At 43.3% G+C, this 19,426-nt stretch overlaps 1 protein-coding gene across 1 annotated transcript in view; it reads right to left on the reverse strand.

Moving 5' to 3' along the window:
- The window catches only part of LOC147124561 (versican core protein-like), a 210,971-nt gene that overhangs the window by 11,380 nt on the left and 180,165 nt on the right, over positions 1 to 19,426 (reverse strand). The window contains exon 13 of the mRNA XM_085989372.1: positions 16,553 to 16,635. Coding sequence (XP_085845498.1) covers positions 16,553 to 16,635 — 83 coding nt within the window. The remainder of the gene's footprint in view (positions 1 to 16,552; positions 16,636 to 19,426) is intronic.

Below are 19,426 nucleotides of genomic sequence, written 5' to 3' on the forward strand. Positions count from 1 at the left end.
ATGTAATAAGAGAACTGATAGAATAGACAAAGTGCGAATGTGCCAAGAGGTAACAATTCACCACGAGTACTTTGGCCTGAATTCTAATCCTTTGGCTTGTGTTGGCATGAGTGCCTCTTTTCTGCTTGACGTGGTCACACAAAGCATGTTTTTGTGCTGCAGAATAAATATTCTCAAATTTGATCAAAATCAGTATCCACCACCCTTTCTCGCCAAAATACAAATTTTGAGCCTCACCATAAAGAGACTGAATTTTTTTAATGATTTCCTTTACAGTTAAAGCTGATTTAAAAAAGTAATTAAAATATCAGATTACAGCTTATTGGAATCAGGGCACAGTACTAATAAGGACTTCAGTTGAACATCCCATGCGCCACAACAAAATGAAAGGCAAAGTAGTTGCATTGATTTACGCCTTAGCATCATGAGATGTGACCCTACATGTATTTATGATTAAAAAGAAAATGAAATAAATACGTAATAAAAATAGAAAATGCTGGAAATGTGCAGGTCAGTCAGCCAACATAGAAAGAGAAAGATAAATTAACATTTTGGTTGCAACCTCATTTAAAATTTCCAGCATTTGAGCCTTTTTTTCTTTTAATTTTGAATAAAGCCTCTCTCTTCATTCCTTTGTTCAGTCCCCAGTCTATGAATTTCAACATCAATGTTAAATCCCGTGGTCTTACAGTCAATCATAAATTGTGTTTTACCAATTGAAAGTTGCAAATTATCCAGAACATCACTGTCTGCTTAACATCCTGTATTAAGGCCCATTCATCTATCACCACATTCTCACCAATCTCAACTGTCTCCCATCATTTTGATTTCAAAATCGTCATTCTCTACAAATCATTCCAGCCTCACTCCACCCTGTTTCTGCAATGCCCTCCAACCCAGCTTGCACCCTCCACTCTTTTGTCTCCAGTCTACTGTACAAAGTCCCCATACTTCGTATCCAAAATCAGTGTTAAAAGTCTTCGGACATCACACCCATGCATGGAATTCCCTTTCTAAACCCACCTGCCTTGCTATGTTGCAGAAGTAGGGTGAAACGAGGTTGGGAGGGTTTCTAGATGAGAATGACAATTTTTAAATCAAAATCATGGGCAAATGGTAAGGATGGGGCAATAGATTAATGAAAAATCATACGGATTATGATGCAGGAAGTAATGTTCTGGATAAATTGCATCTCTAAATTGATCAAAGATAACTTTAGAAGCCTTTTCAGAACCTCGCCTCTTCAACTGTGGCTTCCACCACCTCATCCCAACTCCATCTCCGTGTAAGATTTTTCTCCTTATGAAACACCTTGGGACATTTGTTAGATTAAAGATGCTATATAAGTGAAAGTTGTTGCTGTTCAAATCTCTAATGCCAAATAATTTTCTTCTATCACAAGTTTTTTTTATTTATTTGCAGCAGCTCATTATTTTAATATAAGCACGCAGAAAATTATTTAAAAATACACATTGTGTGGACATGCAACTTTAAAATGAGGACACTGTCTCTGAGAACATTGAGATTTTGTGGTAATATTTCAAACATGGGTTCTGAATAGTCTTGGCAGTGGTGCTTTGTGCGGCCGTTACTAGACTGTATTAAGTGCCAGGACATTGAATCAGACTGTAACGCCTTGTCAAAAGTGGGCCAAATCTGATAAAGAGACTCATTAAAAGGCTATTCCAGCCAAGTTGCTTAAATTTAGCAAGATTATGCTGTCTGAATCATTTACATAGATAAAATTTAGGATTATCTACATAACAGTCACTTCCTTTCACAGATTTGCACTTTTTAAGTACACTTTTTGCATAGGGTATAGTTCATGCAAGAAATTCTGTGTATCTATAAATGGAATGTACTGTAACTCAAAGTATTCCTTTGCAATGTTTATCCAGTGAAATGTATTATAAAATGTTTAAATACAAATATTGTTTTATATAAAAGAGCTTTCTTTGCCAATAATGAGCCTTATCATCAGAACCGATAGGCTGTTGCCTGGACCCACCAGTAGTGGATTTCTGCCATGAATATTCCCATGAGTAGGTGAGAACAGTTGGGCATGTCGAATCAGATGGAGAAACCCTCTTAAAGTTCAACATTATTGCGCTTAAAGCAGACAGCAAAAGTAATCATGGTTTAAACAGCTTGTCAGCATGGGCAGTATATAGTACTTCACGCAAATTTTATTTGTTCTCCAGAATCTATTTTACAGACAAATAAGGAGGTTGTGGTAACAGAACACTGATTGAAATGTAGGTTTTACCATTACTTCAGTAACTGAGCAAGTAAAATCTGTACTAGCTGCAAAATGCACTTTGAATATTTTAATAGTATGCGGAGGGCTTCAGAAACCTTACAGTTTGAAAATATCCTTAGCATTTTCCTAGCCAAAGAACTTAAACATTTGAAATCCTGAAAGCTAGAAATAATGGGCTAGAAATTGCAGTTGGAGGCGTACCTCCGAAGTACGCCTCTGACCCACAAAACAATTCCGAAAATACCTCCTGATGCCCAGGCTGCAAAGAGTTGTGGTCTCGGGCCACCATGCAGATGGCAGCGTAAAGGTCCACGGATCCCAGGGATGCAGGCGGTTCAGAAGTCTCCCTGGGATCACATGGGCCCGGTCCTCCAATGACAAAGGAGCATTCCATTGCAATCATTTACGAAGGGAATCCCCTAATAATATGCAATGGAATCCCCAAATAATTATACAATGTACAGAATGCTAATGATTATAAATGTACTGAATTGCAGTTTATTCATAAGTTCCTTCATTGCACCAACTTCAATAAAAATGTAATTTTTTGATAAATCATTTTAAACATCTTAATCCAGACCAATATTTGCATAAACTCATTTAAAGTGTATGTGCATAATTTTGCATTTTTAAATGTTTAATTTATAAGCCTTATATATACCCTTACGCTGATGAAAGCAGGCCCTACACCTGCTTTTACCAGCTGTAAGAGTTGCGTGGGCAATTGCTGGGCAGTTGTTGGGCAAATAGCCCAACTCTGTGCCAGCAAAACTCATTTTTCAGGTGGTTTGGATGATCTGTCAAGGCATACCTTGACAGATCACAAGTTTCAGATTTTGTGCATGCGCAAGTGGGGCCTTTCAAATAGATTACAACGATGTACTCTGAGCATACGCCGTCACGGAGACTGCAATTTCAAGGCCAATATTCACTGTTAACTATTATATATTCACACCAAACCTTACTTCCAGCTTTTGGAAATGCTTCATTCATAAAGGCTTCATATTTTGGAACTGACTATACTTACATGTCCCCTGTTTCACTCATCCAAATTTGGGAATAGATATAAAATATGCAACGGTCAAAATCACAAAGTTACATGCATTATACTCAACTTCTAGCTTTAGGCCTTAGGAAAAAAAAAATTGGCAAGTGCTGTCTGCAACCATAACACTTGAAAAGCTATTAACACAGATTCTATCTCATGAGCCTTGCTATTTCCTAAAGCGATGCAAGCTGTGAAATAAAGCCAAACCAAACCCTTTGACTGGGTCAGATTGGGTGAGATGTCCATATTTGGCCACTGTGAATCAGCAGTATAACCAACTCATAGAACGATTTCTAGTATTGCTGGTTTCTAAATATTTATATTTATTTATTGCATTTAAGGGGAAGCTAGATAAGTACATGAGAGAGAAAGGAATAGACAGATATGTTGATAGGGTTAGATGAAGTAAGGTAGAAGGAGTCTCGTGTAGAGCATAAACACTGGCATAGACTTCTTGGGCCGAATGTCCTGTTTCTGTGTTGTATAAAACATGTAATCCTATGTAATGTTACAGCAGCAATATACAACTGACACTGCACAAAATAGTTTTATTAAGAGTGCTATAAATTCGGCAAAAGAGGCATGTTCTCAAATTGAAGTGTAATGTATGGGTATCCGATGACAAATAGTTAAGTTTTAACTTTAAGTCCAATTTTAGCTACAGTTCCTTTATTTAGAAATCTGTTTTGAAAACACCAAAAGATTCAAACATATTCAACTGTACCAATCATTCAGTAACAACCTGGTGCATGCAGACTACAAAAATTTGCATTTATGTAGTGCTTTTAATGTAATAAAACATCCCAAGGTGCTTAGACTAATGACAGCTTTTAACCTTGAGATTACCAGAAGGTATAGGAAAATGTTTTGTGAGAAAGCTTGTCTTATATAACATTAAAGAGATTCGGTACGAAATGTAAACAATCCCCAGATGGTTTAATGGACCAACTGGATTCATAACATGGATTCACACGAGATTGGGTTATACTACACCCGGTGTGAAGCCTAAGTGGGGGGTCTCGCAGCTCCCAATTTCAGTGGCTTGGCAATTGCATATGCAAATTGGGAGCCTAATGCCTTTTTCAGGACCGTTACAGAAATTGGTTTGCGAATGACCGCAGCATGCGCTGTGCGTACTGCAATCAGTTTCGTTAGGCACTGAGAAGCCCAACCAGCGATGCTGGAGGCTGTCATTCAGAACATAGAAACATAGAAGATAGGAGCAGGAGTAGGCAATTCGGCCCTTCGAGCCTGCTCCGCCATTCAATGTGATCATGGCTGATCATCCAAATTCAGTACCCTGTCCCTGCCTTTTCCCCATATCCCTTGATCCCTTTAGCCTCAAGAAATATATCCAACTCCTTCTTGAATATATTTAATGAACTAGCCTCCACCGCCCTCTGTGGCAGAGAATTCCACAGGTTCACCACTCTCTGGGTGAAGAAATTCCTCCTCATTTCAGTCCTAAATGGCTTACCCCTTATCCTTAGACTATGACCCCTGGTTCTGGACTCCCCGGCCATCAGAAACATCCTTCCTGCATCTAGTCTGTCTAGACCTGACAGAATTTTATAGGTTTCGATGAGATCCCCTCTCAATCTTCTAAACTCCAGTGAGTATAAGCCCAATCGACACAATCTCTCCTCATACGTCATTCCTGCCATCCCAGGTATTAGCCTGGTGAATCTTTGCTGCACTCCCTCCATGGCAAGAACGTCCTTCCTCAGGTAAGGTGACCAAAACTGCACACAATACTCAAGGTGCGGTCTCACCAAGGCCCTGTACAACTGTAGCAAGACATCCTTGTTCCTGTACTCGAACCCTCTTGCTACGAAGGCCAACATACCATTTGCCTTCTTAGCCGCCTGCTGCACCTGCATGCTTACCTTCAGCGACTGGTGCACAAGGACACCCAGGTCTCTTTGCACTTCCCCTTCTCCCAATCTATTGCCATTCAAATAATAGTCTGCCTTCCTGTTTTTGCCACCAAAGTGGATAACCTCACATTTATCCACATTATAGTGCATTTGCCATGTTTCTGCCCAATCACCCAACCTGTCCAAATCGTACTGGAGTCTCCCGACATCCTCCTCGCAGCTTACCCTCCCGCCCAGCTTTGTGTCGTCCGCAAATTTGCAGATATTACATCCAATTCCCTCGTCCAGATCATTAATATATATTGTGAACAGCTGGGGTCCTCGGACCGATCCTTGCGGTACCCCACTAGTCACTGCCTGCCACTCGGAAAACGACCCGTTTATTCCAACTCTTTGCTTTCTGTCCGCCAACCAGTTCTCTATCCAAGTCAATACCTTGCCCCCAATCCCATGTGCCTTAATTTTGCACGCTAATCTCTTGTGTGGGACCTTATCGAAAGCCTTCTGAAAGTCCAAATACACCACATCCACTGGTTCTCCCTTATCTAAAGGTAACTTTAAAGGTCCACATTAAAACCGCGGGCCGCTGCCGACTCCGTTTGTCCCGCTCATGAATCCAACCCACCCTGGACTCTCCTGCAGCCCTTGGCCAGTGTCCGAGATGGCCAATCTTATTGCCCCACCGGCGACCTGCCTCTGTGACTGCGAATGGTGCCTGCAGCTTGCCAGTACTATCTTACTGAGGTAATGTGATTGGCGGAATAATTTGCCGTAGTCTCGCCGCACGCCTCATTAGCGATCGTGCCTCAAGTCGGCCGTGATCCAACTTCCAGGCTGGAGAAGTTTCCGTATTCTTTCTGCACCTGGTGCAAACTATGTTCAAAAATTTGGCACAAATGAATATCTTTTAAGCATTGAACAGACTGTGAGTAAATCGGTTCTTACTTAAGGATACCTAAAGTGAAAATTTGAGTCCATCCGGTGTTACTCGAGCTTAAATGTATTAACTTCAGAGAAATATATTAAGTGGCTCCTAAAGACAACAGATGCTGGTTTCATTAAGGATTTATCACTTGCTCAGTCACTAATTAAGGATTGAGTTCTGCACTCTGCGGTTTCAGCCTGTTTTTGGGTGTCATCCATAAATTTTCATAAGTTCCTAAAATTCATATAATGCTCAGGAGAGAACATGTTTATTCTTTAATTATGCATATAAAATAAAAATGATTATAAATGTGCACCTTTTAACAACATGGTTTGGAGAAGGGGTAAGCAAATCAGATGACAATTGTGGATGCCCCAATGACTTTCGTTTATAAAATAGTTCTAATGAAGACGGATAATTGTTTTGTGATTTACAGAAAAATGTAAAGAAACTGCATCTTAACTGGAACGAAGTTACTGAAAATTTCCCAGCGTGTTTGGTAATTAAACATTAAAGCTTGTTCTGGGTAACAAACAGAAGACTACAGAAAAGTGATTCATTTAAATTACTATGAACCGCAGCATGGTGTAGTTGGTAAGAGGCCATAACAGCAGTAGCATGATGGAGAGGACTCCCACTGTTATAATGAGAATCATGCCACTAAATATCTCTACCATCAACACCTGTTCTTGCTTGGGAATGAACATTAATTAGGAGCAATCTTTTTTTTATTAGGCACTGGGATCCTATCGCAATTTAATTATGCACTCCCGTCCTTCACTGTGAGTAATATCCACTAGGGAGGCCATGTTGATGCAGATTGCCTGCTTTCCAGCCAGATGTTGACAGGTTCAAGTCACAGAGCTGTCAATCGTTGGAGTTTGCCTGTCCCCGTTGAGAGGAACTCACGAGTTCTCAGCTGGGTTGCTGGACAATACCCTGGTAACATGGGATGATCCATCAGTGGAGGTGAAAACTAATGCCATTAGATGCCTTTGCTGCAAATACAGCCTGCTGGGTCACAGGACGGCACTTAAAGTAGCTATAGAGAAATCTGAAGCTGTCTCCCCCCATTTACCCACCCAAAAAGAGTGAAGAAAAAAATAAACAAAAGGAGTCACCTAAAACAAACTGACCATATTTAATTTCCATGCAAATTCTTTGTTTCCAAATTAATTTCCTACAGCCTCAGGCACAGGAAGCTACATGCCTTCCTAGCTTTTGGCCTCCCTGAGTTCTCCCTGCCACGTTGGCTCTGCTCCCCCTCCACGGAACATGGGAAATTTGGTTTTGCTGAAAACCATCCCACTGTTCGCTGTGGGATGTGGAAGGAAATAATTCTGTTAGAAGTGGACAAGATAACTGGAATTCATGCTAATCTTTTCTCAATACTGTAACTGCTGGAGCACTGCTGCAATCTATTACACTATTTGAGAGACTCCAAGATAGTGCCTCCCCAGATTTTTTGTTCTTATAACAGGTCTGTCTACAATTATGACTGAGCATGGCGCTTTGCAATAAAGGATTGATTTGTGTGTAAAATGTACCATTTAAAGGATTCTCTGACTACTCTATCAAACATTCATAATATGACAAACAAATATTACTGTACAGAAAACCCATTGCTGGCTGAAGTGTGGCACACTTGCTATGTGGAAGTGCTTCCATTCTTTTTCATTCTATTAATTATTTTACTTTAGTTATATTTCTGACCTGTAAATAAAGTTATTGCAGTGACTCAGAGGGTTTCTTTATTGTATTGTAAGCCATATCTGAGCTTTTTCAGCGATGTGTTACTGGCAGGCTCCACCATGTGGAGCTACTTACCAGCACCTTATGATTGCTGGAAACTACAGCCAGAAAACCATTTTGATCATTTCCAATTTACTATGAACCACTAACTGATCAGGAGATAATTACTCCATGAAAAATGGATGCTGTAGATTCATGCATGCCTAAAGCTGGTGTATCTCAGCTACCTGGTGAAAACGATTCAAGGTTACTGCTTGCCTGTAAAAGTCACTTCCATCTAATTAGGATTTTATTGCAGTGATTTATTTATTGACAAATATACTTTTAACACAACCCAGGCTCCTAGCCTTAACTGCCTGGTTGATAAGGGCTTAAAATTAACATTTACTTGTTGAAGAGTGGACAGCATTTGAAGGGACTATTCTCCTCTGTCTGGGGCGTTTTTTTCCCCAGACAGGTTTGGTTCTTAGAAGAGATGGGAATGAAAAACTACAGTACACTGCAGGTTGATGCTGAGCCATACGTACCCATGTCCAATCCCTGTTCTGTGCTGAGTTACTTGATCTCAGCCAGGCAGCAGTTGGACTGCTGGGTTAGGAAAGGTTCCTGTTTCTGGATGCTATCAGTGATTGGAGCGTTGGAGGGCGTGTGAGGCAAGCTCAGCTATGACGCCCTCAATGGTTGAATAGTTTGCTGAACCTCACTGTTTAAGCCCAGGCATGAAGAATGGCTGCTTGAGCCAAATGACAGAGACTTACTGGCACTCCTGAAACAGATAGCCACCTAGTCAGGTCCTTGGAAGATAGAAAAAAGGGAGAAAGATTGGAAATTAAAAGAAAAACTGCTTTTCTGGCCACTGGTGAAAGTTGAACTTTGTTCACAAAAGGTCCTTTTACTTTAGTTTGTTCATTTCCAGGGCCAAGATGTTTTTTCCTAAATTTGCTGAGGAACACGTAATTAATGCGACAATGACATCCTGTCACATTTAATGCATTTTTGCGAGCACATTTAATTGTCTGAGACGCTAGTTTAAGGAGAAGACAATGCTGTTTGATAAGGCCATGATGTACTTGGAGAACTGAATGCTAAATGTGTTTTTAAACAATTATTGTATCATGGATTTGGCCATGAGAGAAAGCAGAGCTAATTAGGCTATTGCTGTCCAAAAGCCTGGGCAATGCTTGCTTTCATAATTGCTTATTTACTAACTAATGTTCATCAGAAGGTTTTATTACTCCTCTTCTGGCTCAGCTGATCAAAGCACTACTTGATGTGGCACTAAGCTGTATAGTCCTGAAGCCAGCTGTTCTCAGCTGGGCAGCAGTGTAGATACTACAGGCTCGATTTTCATCGGGCCATTGAGGCGGGATTGGAGGTGTGTGGGGGATTTAAAATTGCAAAACTGGTGGGCGGGCCCAACCCCGACTCCGTCCCGCCTCCAAGCAATTTTCATTAAATCGTGTCTACTGGTCCCGTCTCCGTCCTGCCTCCAAGAGGCGGGATAAGCCGTTAAGGCCCTTAACAAGCACTAAATTGCCTCTACAATGCCATTTTGATAGGCCTTTGTGATTTTAACCCTTTTCCCACGTGAAGCCCACCTGTTCTGAAACGCGACGGTGAAACCTGGCGGTAGCACAATTGGATTGCTGACTATCAGCTGCAGCTCAACCATTAAAGAGGAGATTTGATCAGCCATCATTTGCAGGTGGCAGGACTTTGTTGTCTCAGGTCTGGGGGAACTTTTACAAAGCATAACCACAGCTGTGGAAGTTTGGAGCCTGACACCCATCTCCAGTGTGACCTCCTGGGAAACCCCTCTCGCCACCTTCACTGAGCACTTCCTCAACTGAGGCATATACCAAGTAATCCTAAGCCTTCAATGTGGAAGTCCCATTAGCGAAATGACACATGCCACAACTGCAGCAGTAGCCATCAGATTTTTTATTTACAGTAACCATCTGATGACTTTTTAATATTAAACATCAAATTTCACCCTTGTGACTACCCTTGTGACTATTTGTGCAGTATCTTTCTCTTACGCGTGCTCCTACGTGGTGCTTCCCCTGTGGCTTCAGCAGATGTGGAGGCCCCTTGCTCACTTTCTTGCTGCTACTGTCTCGACACCTTTGGCGGGCGTCCTCTGGGGTTGCGAACCTGTGAGGGCTCGCCAACAGTCTGCTGCTCCTGCGGCTGTGCAGGGGTTGAGACGCCCATCTCAGTTGGGTGTGGACTCTGGTGGGGCTCTGACCGAGGGCTCTGCAGTGGCATGGAAGTGTGAGCGCTTGGAGAGGAGCCCCCACATCCTTGATGTCTGCCACCAACTTCCCTTTCATGGGTCAGGTCCCCCTCAGTGCTTGCAAGTGACTTGAGAGCACCTTACTGCACATCAGGGGGGCCATGGGGACCCGTATCTGCACTGGCAGTCCTACTCAGAAGGACTTCCATGAAGGTTTGGTTTCTCTGTTTAATAGATGACCATCGCTCCTCCAGAGATGTCATTCTATTCAGAACACTCACCATGTTTTCTGCACTCTGGTGACTTATCACCTCCATGGAGGTTGCCATCCTTTCCATGGTGATGCGTTCATGTGCCAATGACTCCACAAAGGCTCTGCTCATGTTCGCAATGGACTCCTCCATTCGCTCCACACTCGCAACGACCCTGGAGCCAAAACCTGCCAGAGACTCCTGCATCTGTTCCTGGAGTTCCAGCACCGCTGATCTTATGGATGGACCCAGAGGCAGAGGGTCGACATGCAGCTGAGCCGAACTGGCAGAGTCCTGGGCCCTCTGACTAGGACTCTCCACTGCTGTCCCTGTCTCCACAATCTGCTGATGCTCACTTATGAGCTGTGATACACCAGGTGACAACACTACTCTATCTCGCGAAGGTCCCACCGAGGTGTGAGTGTCTGCACTGGTGCTGGGTGCGCTGAATTCTGCTGACGCTGCACCCTCAGAGGTTGCAGCTTCCTCTGAGGAGTCTGGATGCTCATGCTCTTCCTCCTGGCTAGTGGGGACAGGTGCTTGCAATGGTCCTGTGGGGGAGTAAAGGAGAGTCAGAGATGTGATGCCAAGGTTACATGCACATTGCAGATGATCATTAGTCCATCTGTTAGAGCTTCAAAATCATTATCAGCAATTCATGCAATGTCAATGAGAGAAATAGAAAACTATTTTGTTACCAGCTTGCTATGATGCACCTGTCTGTCCGTCCCCCACTTGCGCATTGTCCTCCACTCCCACGATCTCCAGGACCGCCTCCTCCCAGGGGGTGAGCTGGGCTACTGAGGGTGGCCCTCCTCCTGTCCTCGCTCTTTCCCTTTTATTGTGAGCTGCCTTTTCCTGCAATGAGGGAGACAAGTGGAGTTTGAGCGAGAATGAAGGAGTGAGTGTAGAGAATCCATAGCATAGATGCTTAGAAGGAGACAAAGATGGAGTGAGGTGGCAAGACCAAGGGCCCTCCCTGTGTGTTGTAAGCTGTAATTGCATCAGTGATAGGGAGTGTGAGGGCTGCATAGTCGAATAGTTAGGTGAATGTGAGCATAGAGAGAGAGGGAATGGGTAAGGGTGCATGGATGTCAGTGTCAAGTGGGATGTGGAGAAAGAGATTGCTAAAGCTGAGTGCTGGTGAGGAGAGGCAATGGGGATCAGATTGAGGGTGATGGGAAATTCATACTCACTTTTCCAGTGCGCAGAAGGTCATGAAACCTCTTCCTGCACTGAAGCCAGGTTCTGCGGGTTATTGGCAAAGAGTTGACCTCCTCTGCCACCTGGATCCACACAGCCTTGGTTTGCTGGGGAGGCTTCTTCCTCCCTGAAGAAGGGAGGAGCACCTCTTTATTTGCTGTTGCTCCTGCTACTAAAGCCTGCAGGGCAACGTCTTCAAAGCGGGGTGCAGACCTAGGTCTCTGGCTGGCCATTCTTCCTGCAGGTGCCTCTAACATGCAAGGGCAAAAGCTTGGCAGTCTGCAGAAGAAGCAAGGCTTGTTGCAGACCTTAAATGCAGCATCAATGATGACGTCATCGGAGGCGACTTTCAGACTGGAAAAACTCATTGGCCATGGGTTCTCACACGTTGGAACTCAATTGGCCAATTAAGTTAAAATGGTATCATTCTCCCACATCGAGTTAGAATTGGGTGGCTAACACAAAATGTGGATTACATGACCCCAGCATCAAAATCCAGCCCTACAAGTGGCAGACTGATGGCTCACTGGAGATGTAGCCCCACACCCACTGAAATAATTGGTGTTGGGTAAGGGCAGGATGGGCACCTCTGGTTAAATAGCCTGGCCATAACAACAACAACAACTTGCATTTATATAGCGCCTTTCACATAGTAAAACATCCCAAGGTGCTTCACAGGAGTGATTATTAAACAAAATTTGACATCGGGCCACATGAGATATATGGGGAGATTGGTCAAAGAGGTAGGTTTTAAGGAGTGTCTTAAAAGAAGGAAAGAGAGGTACAGAGATGGACAGGTTTAGGGAGGGAATTCCAGAGTTTAGGGCCTCGGCAACTGAAAGCACGGCCGCCAATGGTGGAGCGATTAAATTCGGGAATGCGCAAGAGGCCAGAATTGGAGGAGTGCAGAGATCACGGAGGGTTGTAGAGCTGGAGGAGGTTACAGAGACAGAGAGGGGTGAGGCCATGGAGGGATTTGAAAACAAGGATGAGAATTTTAAAATCGAGGCACTGCTAAACCGGGAGTCAATGTAGGTCAGCGAGCACAGGGGTGAAGGATGAACGGGACTTGGTGCGAGTTAGGATATGGACAGCAGAGTTTTGGATGACCTTAAGTCTATGGAGGGTGGAAGATGGGAGGCCTGCCAGGAGTGCATTGAAATATTCAAGTCTAAAGGTAACAAAGGCATGAATGAGGTTTTCAGCAGCAGGTGAGCTGGTGCAGGGGCGGAGTCAGGCAATATTCCAGAGGTGTAAATAGGCGGTCTTAGTGATGGCAGGGATATGTGGTTAGAAGCTCATCTCGGGGTCAAATACGACACCAAGGTTGCGAACAGTCTGGTTCAGCTTCAGTTGCAAGGGAGAGGGATGGAGTCAGTGGCTAGGGAACAGAGTTTGTGGCAGGACCAAAGACAATGGCTTCAGTCTTCCCAATATTCTGGCTAGACTTCCAAATTAAGAGTGGCCATAGACAGGGAATTGGAGGGTTACTGGCATCTATGGAACTTTATTTAAAGGCATAGATTTAAAGTAATTGGTAGAAGGACTAGAGAGGAATTGAGAAGAACTTTTTTCACCCAGAGGGTGGTGGGGGTCTGGAACTCACTGCCTGAAAGGTGGTAGAGGCAGAAACCCTCATCGCATTTAAACGAACTTGGATATGCACTTGAACCGCCGTAACCTACAGGGCTATGGATCAAGAGCTGGATGGCCCTTTTTCGGCCAGCACAGACACAATGGGTCAAATGGCCTCCTTCTGTGCCGTAAATTTCTATGACTCTATTTCTATGTAAGAAAGAACTTGCATTTATATAGCGCCTTTCACAACCTCAAGAGGTCCCAAAGTGATTTACAACCAATTAAATACTTTTTTGAAGTGTAGTCAACACAAGTCAGTGTCTTCAAGGAATAAAAGTGGAGAAAACTGGGGGAAAAGTTGTCGTTTTATTGTTCTTTTATTAACATTAATTTATGATAATACCAGTGATAGGTTTTAGTTTTGAGGAGAGACTAGAGAAACTGGGACTCTTTTCATTGAAACGGAGAAAGTCAAGAGGAGATCCTATAGATGTGTTCAAAATTTTTCCATTTTTTTAAAAAATCAATAGGGAAAACCAATTTCCACTGATCAGTTAGTCAGCACCTAGAGGATCTAAATTTAAGATCATAGCCCAAAAGAATGAAAGAAGAGGTTAAGATAATTTTGTTATGTGGAAGATTGTTAGGACATGGACTGTTCGACTGGAAATAGTGGTGGAAGCAGAATCAATATTAGCTTTTAAAATGGAAGTGGATACATACTTAAACAATAAAAAAAATACAAGGATGCCAGGGAAGGGGCAGGGAATGAGGCTAAGTAAATAGTTCTTTCAGAGAGTGGCACAGATGCAATAGAATAAATAATTTCCTTCAGTCCTGGAAGAATCTGTTCTGCAATTTCTGTAATACACACAGCAGTGATTGTGCCGCCAAATAATAAAAGGTTATTTAAAGAGAGAAAGAAGCTGTAATTCTATCAAAGATTTTTAACAGTTTTCAGTCAGTTTAAAACACTCTTGTATATCTGCCCATCACTGTAAGTAATGTAACTCAGATCAGAGGGTCTTTTTATTAATTTTCCATGCAGTCATCATTACACAATGCTAAGACTGGCCAACCACACTAGTCCAATTATGTTGCATCTAAAGAAAACATACTATCAAGGAGATTTTTTTTTTCTGAACAAACCAACTGAGAACTTCTCCCACTAGGTTTAGTCTCAGTGAGGTAAACCTGTCACAAACGCCAGTTCTGTGCAATGTCTAGGGAGTTTAGTGTCTCAACTTACACTTGCAATATTGGTGCTCTAAACTGCTTTACCACATGCATGGGTGACTCACCTCTGCACAAAAGCTCATTTATATCAGCAACTGCTTCTGGAGCACATTGTTTACTTCAGCAACAGGCCCTGGGAATGGCTTAGTGCAGAAAACCTAAAAATATCTCTGCCAGATCACCAATAGCATTTGGCACAAAGCACTGAACCTTTCTTGGGTTGTATTCAGGAACAGACTTGAAATAAAAGTAGCATTTCTACACTGAAATACCTTATATAGTCAAACAATGCTAATAATTCAAACAACATAATGTGTAAAGTCAGTCTTTTATATGGAATTGCAAAGAATCTTTAAGGAATAAATTATGTTCTGAACATATGTTCGCCAAATTTTTAATAATGGGAATCGTTTGATGTTTCACCCTGTAACAGGAAACCCTATTTTTTATCAATATGTTAAAGTGTCAACAGTGGAGTTTCTTTTGGCTCTTAATTACTCTGTAAAACTGTAACTTTTAATTTATATCTATTTTGTTATTAGTGGTTCACAATTGAATTCTGGTTTGAACAGCCATGAAGATCAGTATGATTCATAATGTTGCTGTATTGATTCCAATGATGCAGCTTTGCATTTAGGGACGTGCAAAAAAAAGTCCAAACTAAGTCCTCCTAAATTAATTAAGAAAATGATTTTGGCCTATTTATTTTCAGAGGTATCCATCTTAGTGTCACTGTGCACATGTTATCAGTGTTACGAGAATTCCGCTCGCTCCCTTTTCTTGTTTCTTTAATCCTCAACAGTCTGGTGAGGCAAAGGTAGAGATGGCCTCATGCTGGGAACATGGCCCTTACGCTTTAATGAGAAAGTAGAGACATTGGTGGATATATATCTGATCAACTTCTGGTAATAAACATAAGAACATAAGAAATGGGAGCAGCAGTAGGCCATTTGGCCCTTTGAGCCTGCTCCGCCATTCAATAAGGTCATGGCCGACCTTCTACCTCAACTCCACCTTCCCGCACTATTCCCATATCCCTTAATTCCCTTAGTATCCAAAAACCTATCGATCTCAGTCTTAAATATACTCAACGACTGAGCATCCACAGCCCTCTTGGGTAGAGAATTCCAAAGACTCATCACCTCTGAGTGAAGAAATTTCTCCTCATCTCAGTCCTAAATGACCGGTCCCTTATTCTGAGATTGTGCCCCTAGTTCTAGATCCCCCAGCCAGGGGAAACATCCTCCCAGCATCATCCTTGCCAAGCCCCTTAAGAATTTTATACATTTCAATGAGATAACCTATCATTCTTTTAAACTCTAGAGAATATAGGCCTAGTCTACTCAATCCCTCCTCGTAGAGCAATCCCCCCACCCCCATCCCAGGAATCAGTCTAGTGAACTGTCATTGCACTCCCTCTAAGGCAAGTATATCCTTCCTTAGGTAAGGAGACCAAAACTGTACACAATACTCCAGGTGTGGTCTCACCAAGGCCCTATATAATTGGAGTAATCAATTTCTTGGTCATCCTTTGCTGAATTTAGTGTATCTAGTGTGTTATGTGTCTGTGTTGGGAGGGGGAGATGTTATTATTAGCATTACAGTGAGTATGTCTGCCTAAATCATTGCATTCTAGTAGGCAGATGTATAGCATCTTATTTTTGCTTCTGTACCCAAACCACTCTATAGCAGTTTCAGTTCCACACAGTGTGCAGTTCACAAATTCAAATAATGAATATCCTTATCCACAAGTAAGAACTACCTCCATTGGGACATGTACCAGTTCTAGATGTGCTAGAGAAGTTTGTTTCTTAATGCAATCTTAAAATTACTTCTCCTTATTTGGATAACCCAAATTTCAGATCATACAATCCAAACCAGAGGTTGTAATTTGCATGAACTCTCTTCCTTAGTTACTATAGTCTAGCAATTACACTGTGTGATATTACCATGCAAATGCTTTACATACTCATAATAAATTACTTTATGTGCTCTTTTATTGGAGGCACTAACCCATCTGGTGCAGTGGTGTAAAATTGGCAGTGCAGCTTTCATAACAAGTATGTATTTAACAGTGCTAACACTTGTCTAGAACCTTGTGGTTAGCCCACACTGCTTGTTCATGGGTCCCTGAGGGGTTTCTCATCTGAAAGATATAAAAGTGAACAAATCTTTCAAAGACTAACCAGAGGGCTTCCATCAGTCCAGCGGAAATCATGTTCAAACATTTTGTCATTTAGGCCAATCCATTGGTAGTCCTGGCCAATACCTATGAGGCAGACAAAACAAGGAAAGATGTATTCAATAGCAATTCTGTGCAAAATCAGAAATATATATATGAATTGTATTTCCTGTTCTGTAGATCTCAAACAAAAATCTTTCATCCAATCTTTCTGGGATTTCTATCTTAACACAACAGTGAATTTCTTTCTTTATATAGTTTATTTTCTTACCACTTTTCTCTCCTCATCCTCTCCTGAAGGTAAAAACTCCTTGTTAATTATTACAATTGTGCTAGTTTGGTTATTCCACATTTCTGGTTATCAGGCCCATGCTAACTCTGTTATTCAGCTACTGGTTAAAGTCTTAGGGGGAAAAATTTGGTTGGTTTGCGCCTCCCGTTAGCGCCTTAAGAGGGCGCTAATGTGGCGGAAAGCAACTAGCGCCCATGCACGGCGATGTTTGCACCGCTCACGAAATTGACTAGACATTTTGCGGCAGCGCTAAACACTACCACCACGATCTCCTGCACCTGCAGATCGTGACATCAGTCGAACGTGCAACACCCCGGTAGCACCCCGGACCGGATATTGCATGGTGCCCCCTGTCTTACCGCCTGCCGCTAGCAACGACAGGTTGAGGGGAGCATTTTTCAGTCAGGAAGGGACTGGGGGAGCGCTACTTAAAGGCGACCGCTTCCTGCCTTTTATTGTCTGCGAAATATTTTCACCACGCATTCTGAGTGAGAGAGAGAGACACTGCAGGAGATATTCAAAGCTGTGTTGAGGAGTTTTGGTTACTGAGCAACACTTTGCAGGTTCATTTTGATTTGATCTTCCTTGCATCGATTTAGTAGAGACTATGGGGGCTGCACTCTGAACTCTTTCCCTGGGCCACTCCATTGTTCTTTGCAACAGATTTGATGTACAGGTCTCTCCAGGCCTAGATTCAAGGCTGCAATGAGCAGGGTGTGGATGGAGAGCAAGATCGGCCCAATCCCCTTTAACAACTGGCCGGTGACAGTGTGCCTGTGTTCCATTGCTGAGTGACATCACATGAGCTTCGCCAGCGCTCTGAGGTAGCGCCTCGCTCCTCGGCCTTTGCGCCTTAAGACAGGTGTGCAGCGCCTGATTTAGCGCTCCAATCACCTCCAGGGGCAATTAAAGCCAAGTTTGCAGTCGGAGGCGATAATTAGCGCCAGGCGCTAAACTTTGCGCCCGGCTGATAATCGAGCCACAAACGGGGCAATACTGAATTTCTCCCCCTTAATGTATGAAATGACTTAGAAATTGTTAGATCTTCAATTTAAAAAATATATATATTGGTGGAATCCAGTCTACTCTTATTCAATATTCCTTTTGACTTTTGTCAACTGCAGGTATGGAACAAATTAAAACAAATATCTATGCTTGGGATCTGATACAAAAAAGAAATGAATGTAACATGTGTACTTTACCTCACAGGTATATGGCTCATATCAGCCCTACTGACATATTACACCCACAAATGGAACGAAGGTTAAGATTGTTGAGAATTTTATCTGTGCATTAAAAGGGCTTTCAGTGAAATTTCAACCCTCTTCATATTTATAATGAAATACAAAAATAGACTCTCAAAAGCACTCCAAAAAAAATGTATTCTGATCCATGGTCCCCTGGTGATTTGAGTCTCAGTGCTGCTGATCACTCAGATGTGTTCACCTCAGTCGGTTTGAGTTTTGTCAGATCTCCACTGGGCTGCCAGATGGAGCAGGTGTGGAGGTGTGATGCTCCCTCTGAGGGAGTAAATATCACTGACATGCTCTGGCTGGCCCTACTTCAATCACACCTCCTGCTGGCTGACAATGGAGCTGCATTGACAGCAGTCATCAGGAAGGCAGTGACCCAGAGCACTGCATCCATGCAAATGAAAGGGGAGGTGTGCTGGTAAGCAGCCTCTGAAAGAAGAACATATAATCTTTACAAAGCCGAACAGTTGTATCTGTAAGACATTTTGGGCTAAAAATTGAGTAGTGCCCCAGCCGCACTAAAAGTAGCGCCCCGGAAAAATTAGCGCCCCCCGCGCCGGAAATTGAGTGGTTGCGCCCCAAGAGGGAAGTGGGGCGCTACTGGAGGCGCCCCACATCCCTCTTGGGGCGCTGTGAGTCAATATTGCGGCGTTATGTGCCGCAGCGCCACACGCTGTGGCACGTCGCGCCGCGGTATTGCAGGCCTTCCTCCCCTTCTTAAAGGGGAAGGGCCTTGTGCAGCACGATCTGGGGCCCAGCTGGGCCCCCGGGGATTGGGCGTGCAGGCAAAAGAGCCCAGCACTCAAGAGAAGTGCCGGGCTCTTGGAGCGCAACCAGCACTCCGTGGGGGGGGGGGGGCGTTTCAGGAGGTCTGGGACGGGAGTGCAGGCAGGTGCTGGCAGGCAGCCAGCAACAAAAATGGCCGCCCCACACCTCGCCTTTAAATTGCGCCTCCCCGGCCGCAGGTACGCCCCCCTGACCCCGTCGGACATAGCGTCCGGCGGTAAGTCAGGGGCGCTCCCGAAGTTCGTGGTCGTTGCGTGAGCGGGGCGCTGCGCACACCAATGACATCATCACCAGCTGCACAGCGCTACCGGTTAGCGCCACCACTAACCTCCCGCTGAATTTTGCGGGAGGCGTGGGCAGTGCCGTGCCTGGGCGCTAGTTGCATTGCACCCCGTTAGCGCCCTCTTAAGGCGCTAACGGGAGGCGCAACTAACTGAATTTTTTCCCCTTTATATGGTATTTCCTCACACCTTTTATTTGTACTTCCATGTTTGAGCTTTATCAAAACTTAGCCATGGCCTTGAATCTATTTCCCTTCTGCATGGAA

Source organism: Somniosus microcephalus, chromosome 1 (genome assembly GCF_052327205.1).
Source record: "Somniosus microcephalus isolate GS21.2 chromosome 1, FLI_Smic_1.0, whole genome shotgun sequence".
Classification (NCBI taxonomy): domain Eukaryota; kingdom Metazoa; phylum Chordata; class Chondrichthyes; order Squaliformes; family Somniosidae; genus Somniosus; species Somniosus microcephalus.